The sequence below is a fragment of the Channa argus genome, chromosome 20 (genome assembly GCF_033026475.1).
Source record: "Channa argus isolate prfri chromosome 20, Channa argus male v1.0, whole genome shotgun sequence".
In the NCBI taxonomy this organism is placed as follows: Eukaryota; Metazoa; Chordata; class Actinopteri; order Anabantiformes; family Channidae; genus Channa; species Channa argus.
In genome coordinates, this window is record NC_090216.1 from 12,533,000 (window position 1) to 12,543,555 (window position 10,556).

A 10,556-nucleotide genomic window follows, 5' to 3' on the forward strand; every position below is an offset into this window, starting at 1 on the left:
TGTTGAGAGAGGGTCATTCTAGTCTGACATAAGTAAACTCCTTAATACTTTGTTTGAAAAAAATGCGGGGGTGGCCTACCAACAAACCCTGTATAGGCTAAGGTCTTAGGATGTTGTCACTATATCGTGGTTAAACTATCTGATCTCCAAAACCACCACAGCTGCACTCTAATCTCCACTCCACGTTTTGGTCTACATGCTGACTCTGAGCTTTAGGATGTTTTTAGCTGTTTTGAACTGTATTTCCGTCATTCTTTTCACCAGCATTTAAGGTGGCAATGTAAATGGCAGCATGCAATCAGTGGTCACATAAACAGCATGGACTACCAAAGATACCTCGGGCTGCACCTGTAAAACTTCAAAATGACCAAGTTTTCTCCAGCAGCGTCACTTTACTGCCCTACAGTAATTTTATGTCATGTTACCTCAAGAAACATCTGCTTGAGACTTTATTTTATCCAAGTAAAGTATCTATCTATCAAGCAACTCAACCATTTAACCAGTACATACATTTACATATAAATGTTACAATGAAATTCCATCTCTGGATTAATCTCCCAAGGGTGAGCAGTGGGCAGCTACAGGCAGCACCTAGAGATCAAACACGGAGTGTCCTGCTCAAGGACTCACCTGGTGCATTGGCTGCAATTTGTACAGCTGGGATCCCAGCTTGATGCTCCACCCATGAATCCACCAGCTAACACGAACCTCCTGAGCACCAGAGCCATAGCTGAATACACTAGTTTGCTGGTGCTACTCATCAAGAATCCTACCGCTCTCTAGCATGGACTACACCCCCTGGCTTGACTAAGCAGCATACCAGGAATCACTGTCAAACACTCACCTGCTTCATCCCCTGCTGTAGAGCGTATCAACATTGGAGGCTTAACCAAGTAGGGATGGGAATTAAGATACTAATGGTACTACTATTCTTACCCATACTGCTTATTTAATTATAATATTATCTGAGGAATGAGACAGTCTGATATACAGATGATTTCTAAGTAATGTTGCTGTTCCCCAGTGAGATGCGTGCAGTTGAGCGTTAACTAGCAAGTAAACATCATTAATGTCATGATAAAGTTTTATGCATACTTGGGGATTTAGGACCCTTTATTTTGTTAGTATAGGGTTTAGTTAGCTGATTGGTTCATTCTATTAGAAGTCAGGTGATTGGTTGAGCCTTTGTGAGCTCCCAGCCTGCTCTTGCAGGTTTGCAAATATTCTTCTGGTGCAAAAACAGGCTTGAAGACTGAACTGAAACACTGAAACACAGAACATGAGGCAAAACACCAACAAAAAATAAGTTGAAACTCCGCAAAAAATGTGCTGAAACGGCAAAGTTGAAAGTTTCCAAAACACATTTTAAAACACTGACGAGACAAAATGTTGTAATATGTGTAATGTTAAAAACAATGAAGTCAGATTTTCAGGAATTCAGGTAAATTATATTTTCAAATATCTTCTTGAATTTTAAGACTACATTTTTACTGCCTTTTTTTCCCCTGGTGACACAGGCTCAGTATGAGTATTTTAAACAAAGTGTTGAAAAAACTGACTTGCAAAGAAACAGACTTGTAACATTAACACGAATTAAGCATTTTTTCCCAACAAATATTAAGATCTTGGTTTCAAACCTTTAAAGACTATTTTTTCAGTTTTAAATTTACGATCTTAGTTTTCAGTGTCCCTACATTTGTGCCTCATTTGGTCTCATAGAAAAACAGGTCGTTTTTGTTTTAGTGAATGTCATCTGTTTTTGCCTCAGTTGCTGTTTTTCTTTTTCTGTGTATGGGACCCACACTCATGCCAGAGAGTTGTGCTTTTTGGCAGATACCACTGGGTGACGTCGACAGGCGTGGTAATAACAATGAGAACACTATTAAGTCCAGACTACACAAAGACTCTGGCAACAAATGTGGAGAAAAACTGTGAGGGGCGTGGCCCTAAAATATAAAATAAATGCACAGAAAACACTCAAACCTTCGTCGGTTTAATTGAAACTTTCACTTGAGCCGAAACAAATGACACCGCATACCATGGTAGTGGAGTTTCCTGTGAGTCGGGGAGTGCGCGCAGAGAATCCGAGCAGTACAGTACATAGGAAATGACTCATAGGACTTGAACTGTTAGCGTGGGTGTGTGCGCTATTAAAACAAGGCGCAGACTCCTCTGGGTGACTCACTGTGATGCTCGCTTTTCCATGCTGAAAACCCAGCACGGATTGTTAATCAGATGAACTTTCGGGAATTGTGTAGCCGAACGCGAGCAGCTTTTCTCCCGCAGACTTCATGGCTTCGAACGCTCTATGCGCGCTGTGTGGACTTATTATAGCGGCTGTGACCAATTTCCACATTGTGAGCGCAGAGAAAAGTAAGTAAAATAACTTTTTGCCCCTAAACAAGGATTCCGATTTTATACGAGTGTGTGACTTAACAAGTTTTCTTTTCTGGCGTAAAGAAGAGAAATTACAGTGCTTCTATTTCTATCTCTTATTTGTGAGTAAATGCTCATGTTTAATGCGAACATGAATTCACAGAAGAGTCTGGTGGTCTGGTCTCCTATAATGGAGTCAGATAGTGGGTCTGCTTACAGAGCCGCTTCCTTTACCAGCTGCATTTCTCACCGGTTCCGCATTCCGATTGCCTTATTTCACCCTATCCATCCGTGGCCCTTGGGTGAGAACGACAGGGCACACGAGAGGGTGAACAGCCTGTGTCCATTTTGCACAAATATCTTACAAAAAACAGAAAAGGAGCTTTTGACATTGTTTCCACAGTCATGTGAAGTTTGGATTTGATCCAGGTAGAAACACACAATCTTGAATAATTACATGGGTCAGGATCATTTCCCCGGGAATAAAAGTTACCAAATGCCTTTTTAACAAATTAAACCCAAAACATGTTGGATCTACATCATATCGTGTGAATCCGTCTTCACATCTGGACATCAGCTGTTGGTCCACCCACCCCTTCCACTCAAAGACAAAATACAGCACCCCCACACCCAAAGACACCCTTTGTCAGGCTGTGAGGATTGCCAAGGTCTTGTTATCATGATTCATGCACTCACACACACACACACACACACACACACACACACACACACACACACACACACACACACACACACACACACACACACACCTCAAGCTTCTTCCCAGGTTTCATGCTGAAACATAAGATACTCCCATGATAATCAAATCATAATCCCTGCTGTTTCTATTAAAATGTTAGGCTGTCTATTGGAGATGTTGCAATTCATGAATGGAACCCCTGGAATTTACCTTTATAAATCCCACTGTCACCCCCCCCCCCCCCCCCCCCCACACACACACACACACACACACACACACACACAAAAGGAATATTTTCCTTGTGTACTTGAAAATTATCTCAGACTCTCAAACAAGGTTGAATTATTATCATCAATTTCACGTTTTTCTTTGGTTTGAGCTACAAAAGCTCTGTTTCTCAGATGTGGTTAGGTTTGGACAGAGGTCAACAAGCAGTTAAGGTTCAGTTCCTCTCAGTGACTTTTTGAACCCTGAAGCACATAGTCCAGCAGGACTGTGTGGATGATGCAGGACTGAAGTAATGAGGAGAAATGCTTTCAAGAACTGATACATTTTTACTGTGACCACAGCTTTAAAATGAGTCAGCCTGACTCTGCAGGCGAGTTGGCTGTGGAGAACAGAGTCTCTGGGGGACTGAGCATGTGGCTGTAACATGACCAGCGAGCTAGAGGTCAAAATGCCTCAAATATGACTTCTTGAGCAGGTGCCTTTTGTCTGCAGCTAGTTAATAATGACCCCTACTGACTGGTGCGTCCTGTGGGATGTGACCAGGCAGAAACTCATTCTTCAGCTATAGATTTGTGATGTAGGGTCTGGAGCTCATTATTACTCTGGATTTAAGGTTTATATGTTACTCTGGTTGTGAGGGATGTGACAAACTGAGTGGATCTGAAACATTTCCCAAGCATTGGTGGATGAAAAAGAATTAGCTGCTTCTCAAATTGGCCACATGTGTAATTAAAAATTAAATAAAAGAGACGCTCCAGCGATTTAGCATCACTCCTCCCGAAAGTTAGGGAAACGCACAAGAGACAGCTTATACAAAGAGAAGTCAAAATTAAAGCAGCAGAGACTGAGATATTCTAAATTGTAGTCACTATATGAGTCAAGCTCCAGTAATGACTAAGGGAAGTAACTTCATCTTGGGTTTTAGGAAAATATGAGACAGAATAACTAATCATAAAATGGTGTAATGCTAAAGAAAGTGTTATTTTCTTAGTGTTAAATAAAAAGAAATAGAACGATAAATAGTATTTTACTTTAGTATTTGTAGATTATTTTACTCCAGGTCAGGTAAATATTCTACAAAACTACACATATGACAGCAATAGTTACTTTTTCATGTTTACTAAAAAGGCATGATAAGGATATTAAACAAAATCTGTTGTTAAAGCTTAAACTAGTGGTTTTCCATGATTTTGACTTTTGACCTACAACAAAAAGCAGATTCTTCTCTTCACATTTCAGATGCAGATGTTTCTGTCTTTCGACATTACAGTGTTTCAACGGCTGTTTAAGGGTGAAAGATGTACAATTATAAATGTTTCACAGAGATTAGAAAAGTCCCAAATATATATATATATATATATATATATATATATATATATATATATTTTAGCAGAATTAAGTCTTTACTTTTTATTGCATTAATCCTTTCATCAGATTTTTTGCAATCTATTACCTGCTAGAATAGTATTATAAAGTCATTTACAATAACACACACTGACAGTTAGTAATGACTAACTTTACCTTTGAAACTTTGAGCATTTTGCTCACAAAATGTATGAGCTACCACCTATTGTAGCTATAGTTTTCAATGCACTGGTTACATTTTTACTGGAAAAAACTCTTTTACAATATCTTTTTTCTTTTCATTTATTCTGAACAGAAAAAGATGATCACATTTTTAATAATCAAAAATTGACATTATGTCTTTGTTTGATTTATTTGAAACCATAATGTCTGGTTTCCAGTTTCAGGCTCTCAGCTGCTGTTGCAAGACTGGTTTGAAAAAAAAATTGGTCATGTCCCAATGATGTAATTGAAGCGGCCCCAGTTTCTGACATATTCACTTTTGGTTTACATGAAACACGCCTCTTATAGTTTTGGTATTGCTTTTATTGATGATAAATCAAAGAAAATGAAGACTTAACTGCTTGCAGTGGTTCTTTATTACAATGATGGACACAAAACAAGTTGTTCATGCAAATACACGAGTGGCACTGAGGAAGAAAGATTGTTATCATCAAATATGTGCAGACAGTTTCCATGTTACATTGTGTACAACCTGGTCTAGTGTTATTGTTTGATTCCTCTTATTTTGCAGACTGTGGCTAGAAATGTTGCTCTGTAGAAGTTGTTCTCTGTTCATGTCACAGTAATCTTTACTTCATGCGTGACCCTGTGGTGGTAATGCACACATGTTGCTTAACCAAAATCAGCTGTCAAACCTGAAGAGAAAAACCACACGCTGTTATTCTGATTTTCTTTTGCCGTTAACTGTGTCACATCTTCATACTTTCTGTGAAGTGCCCGGCTTTAAATATTCAGCTTTCTAGCCAACACAAAAAAAGACGGAGCTTCTTACTGTGTCCACAGAGGTAGACATGTTCTTTCCAAGTGTAACCACAGTCACCATCTTTCAATCACAGACATTTGTTCACTGGAAGCCTTGCAGGTACACAACAGCAAACAATTCAGCGGAAACAGAGTGTGAAAACATCCTGCTCTTCCACACAGTGCTTGTCTGCTCATGCACACCAAGTTACTAAGTAATTTTCTGTCAGGCAAAGAAGTTGCATCAGCAGTCTGACCGGAATTTCCCGGTTTCATTTTTTAAGAAGAAGAAAACCACAAAGTTCCTTAAATCTGTTTTTATTGAACTCAGCAGAGTTTCTCCTGCAAGTCACCTGATTATTGTTTATTCTATTTTATTACAGTTTAGACTTCTGTTGCACTAGTCTCAAATTAAGTTTTATCCAAATTTTACCTCTAGCCCAGAATACCTCACGCACTTATACACACTATACTTAAAGGTCTGATTTAATTTTAAACTTCCTTAGGGTTGTAGTGTGGGGAGTACATGAAATGTAAAAAAATTGTATCAAACGTCTATCTTTCTCTCTTATATTAAAATATTGCTTTGAGCCGAAAAATTGCTCTATTATCAAAATGAAGTTTTCAGTTCAGATAAACTGAGTCACATATTCTGAGTTCTGGAGGGGCGGATTGACCAAGACTACAACCTCTGTAGTATGTGCAATCAAATGACATCATGTGGAGTTTAGGCTGAAAGCAGTAGTTTCAAAGATTCATTTAAAAAAAAGACACAAATATGTAAGGATTAAACCTATTGTGCTGTATAGAGGACATCCTGGGCTTTCCAGTAATATCTGATTAGTTAGAGTTTATACAATGAAACAGAAGATCTGTCTTTCTAAATTGGCTGCCATATGGCCGACCGTGTTTTATGGGCACAAGAGAAGTAAGTTATCAGATTTATCCAGAGGTTTTGCTTTTAAAGTAAATGTTTTTTAAAACATAAGTGTTTCAGCTATATTTTGAGGTGTTTGGTGTCAAACTATTTATTTTTAACTTACTGAATACAACATTTTTTTCCACTGTCCTTCATGGTGGACATAGTGACTTACTAAATCTATATTTTCATATAAAATGCAAGGTACTTTAGGTGATGGGGAATTAACAGTAGAAGAGAGAATCTTGTTAAGGATTGTTGATGGAGGGTTAGATCCGGAGAAGATGATCTCAGAAGATGAGAAAGGAGACAGAATTGAAATAGAGGAGGAGGATGAGAGCTCAGAGGAGAAGGAGGACGATAAGGATGGAAGTCATGAGGAAAATGAAACCCAACGTAGGAGTAACATGTATGGCTACGCAATTAAGCAGCATGTGTTGTCATGCAGTTCTGTGGGAGTTTTTCTGTTTATCTTCAGCTACTTTTGGGTCTGAAGTAGTCTGTGTGTGTCAAAGAAAAAAACTGCTTCTCAGAGTATCATTCATGATCTGAAAAGACTTAGAAAGTGTGGCATGAGAATTGCGAAATGCCAAACCCATGAAAAGCTCAGTCCAAGTTTAATGTTGTTTTCAGTGTTTGTTCCACATTTGATGAGGTTCTTGCACCTGAAAAGAGGAGGGCAAAAAGCTATAACTGTTACAAGCTAACTTTTAAATTGTATATGATTTACGCTTTATTACAAAAAACTCCTTGTTCCTCTCTGCAAAATGGTAGAAAATGATGATGGATGAAAGACAGTTTCATAGCAAAGAACATTCCATTAAAAAAATGTTTATGAACAAAATTTTTTGTGACATGCTGTTTTCACCCAAGACAAGTATTTAATATAGATAAAATAGAAATTGCAACACTTTTTTTTCTGGGTCTCAAGAGGTTAAATACAAATGTTATTCATAGACTGTTTTTTATTCCCAGGCAGATGTGTTTTCAGTGGTGTATGAATTGTCATAACTAAAAGCTGCTCTCTAATATTTCTGTGTGCAGGTCAGTGTGGCAGTTCAGAATTTTGGAATTCAGATTTGGATGTTTGTGTGCCTTGTGCATCGTGCAAGCAGTACCCAAAGACCCCATCGTGTAACACATGTAAGAAAATGGCTCAGACACTGAAAATGTGAATGACTTTCTGCCATGATTAATTCATACATGTGTCCCCTTTCTTTTTGTTTTATCATTAGGTAAACCTGTGGATGACACAGCTGATATGTGGAAACTAGCAGCCATAACCAGTTTCTCAGTGCTGGCTCTTGTGCTTGTTGGTGCTGCATTGATCATTGGGGTGATGGTGCATCGACGCAAGTCACACAAACGGCCTCTACGCGGTAAGATTCCCAAAATCAGGAAGAAAGATGAAATAACCTTTTTCAGGGTAAATAACAAAGACTGGCTGCAGCTGAGAAGATCTTTTTGTTCCCAAATTGAGACTTTGATCTACAAAATAAAATTGTTTTGTTAAACATTAACTTTTGTTTTAAACCACCAGGAAGTAAGAAGTTATTGCCGTGTGTCTGACACTGCTTATCTTAAAAAAAGATTAAAAAAAGAAAAAAAAAGATTTTATATATATATATATATATACATATATTTTAGCAGTGGCAGCAACATTCATAAATACAAATACTCTATGCTCTCATAGACTTGCAGTAAATGTTGACATTTGAGCCTAACATTAATAAGATACTGATAACAAAGATGACATTGGGGTTTAGTATTCATTTAGTCCTTTAAGCAGACTTTCTGCAGTTCCCATTTTTGGTATAAAACCTTTGGAGCTGTCTCACAAAGCCACAGAAGTTTTGTAAATATTAATTCTTATTCGGTTTACTTATGTTTAGACACAAGTTGTATATTTAACTACACACTAACTCCTGGGAAAATGATATCAAATATTGCTTTATTTTGTATTTCAGAACCCATAGAAGAAACTGCAGGGCCACTTTATCAAGCTTAAACATTTCAGTAAGTATCATTTTCACTTTTTCGTAACAAATTATATGAGTCTGAATGAAAATGTGATCAGAATAGATTTGATTTAATCCATAGAGTGAAAATAGACATGTTGCTCACTAAAATTATTGCACCCTGGAAAGTCACACATTGATTCAAAAATGAAATATATAGTCAAAAAAGTAAAGGTATGAATTTTGACAATAAAATTGTATGAATTTTAAGTGATGATGGACTGAAACATTGTAAATAATGATGACAAGTGAACAACAGTGTGTGGGAGGTTTTGTCACTTTCACTGTCTTAACATCCTGCAAACAGTGTATTCACTGTTAGTTACATGTGATCATGTACATTGTAACATGAAATGAATTTAAATTTTAATTGAAATCATTGTCATGGCCTCCACAGCCTCATCTTCTTCTGGAAACAGATGTGACAGATACAAGAAGTGACCGGATCAGAGCCGGACCATATGAACCTCTGGACCATGAACTGTTGACTCTGAATGCAGAGTATCTCTCAACTAGAATTGGACCATATTAATTTATTAGACTGTTTGGTGGAGATATGTGTTCAGTTCTTGTAGGTCCTGCATAGGTGTCATAGGTGACCACATAATGAGCAACTCTCACTCTCTGTAGGAATAGAATAATTATACTAGAAATGTATAATTTTTAGATTTTGTGTGCCTTATATTTCACTGAAATGAGATCTGGAAAACCTTTGTGGGTATACAGATGTTCAATTCAGAAATAAGATAAAACTACAATCAGTACTCCTTTGTTGTACTTTGCTATTTTTCAGCAGGACTCTGAATGTAACACAGCTAATGCTGCCTGCTGTGCTGCAGTTCGATACCCCGATAATTATCAGGGTTAGATGAGGTCTCCCTGCTGGTCACTTACCACAGCAGCCTAGTAAAGATAGATCACATGTGAGTAAGACATACTGTTAGGCACATTAAGGCCATTTGAATGTAGCGACTTCTAGGTGAAATGTATTCTAGCTATTGTCCCTGCCAGTACCTCCATGTACCAGTTTTTTAGTAGCCTGATACAGTGACAAAGCTATTAAATAAGGGAGTGAACTGCACTCATGCACTGTCATTTGGTTTTCTGAGACCAAAACAGACCCTTTATTCTAGGTTATTACAATAGCGTCTTGTCTGTTTCAATTTTGTTAGCTTAACTTTTCTCTATGACAACGCCGGAATTAACACATCACCATTGCATCGTTAAGTAGAACAGGATGATTGAAACACTAGACACACAATCCCGCACTGCTAACGTGGGAACGGTGTGAGGGCTGTACTGTACTGATGCAAAGAACACCTCTTCTTTAGGTGGAGCTACGCAATCTCAATGCTTGCTAAGTCTGACTTGTCAAATAATTTCAGTTTCAATCTAAGACAAGGCACAAAAACCTTTCATCTGTCTAGATGTCTGTAATTTTTGGCCATTGAAAACAAACACGGAGGGTAGGGCTGCTGTTTCCTGTCTTTTTGATCGCGCAGAATGCGTTTTAATTTCCATCCTGCAGTATTATTGCAATTTGTTGTAATATTTTGTTACAGACGGCATTTCAGGCCACACTTCAGACGTGTCTGCTTATGGGGAAATTGCCTGTAATCTGGCAATAGAGATGGAGGAGTCACTTTAAAATACACCTGCTTTTTTCCTTCTCTTTTAGAAAATGTTTATATTATTTATTTTATCTTGCAGTGTTGCATTACATCAACTGCAAGAGACAAGCACATCAAAATGGATTTTAGTGTCCCCTCCACCACTAGGCCAGGCAATGATGTTACTGAGCAGTAACTAACATTTTCTGCTTATTTCTCTTGCTTTCTACTTGTATATATTGTACATGCACTGGCTTCCTTAACTTAGAGCATTCCTATAAACTGCTTTGTGTACCAAATGTATTTTCACAATAAAACTCACAACTTTCATTAATAATGTAGTGCATTGATGACTATTAACATCAAGTACTGTATAT

General features: G+C 37.8%; 1 protein-coding gene across 1 annotated transcript; it reads left to right on the forward strand.

Annotated features, from left to right (window-relative positions):
• Positions 1–2,017: 2,017 nt before the first annotated feature.
• si:rp71-1c10.7 (tumor necrosis factor receptor superfamily member 12A) lies at positions 2,018–10,509 on the forward strand. The gene is made up of 5 exons (XM_067487492.1): positions 2,018–2,373; positions 7,596–7,694; positions 7,787–7,930; positions 8,519–8,567; positions 8,967–10,509. Exons 1-4 carry the CDS (start codon positions 2,292–2,294, stop codon positions 8,557–8,559), a joined length of 366 nt encoding a protein of 121 aa, XP_067343593.1. The 5' UTR covers positions 2,018–2,291; the 3' UTR covers positions 8,560–8,567; positions 8,967–10,509.
• The last annotated feature ends 47 nt before the right edge of the window (positions 10,510–10,556 follow it).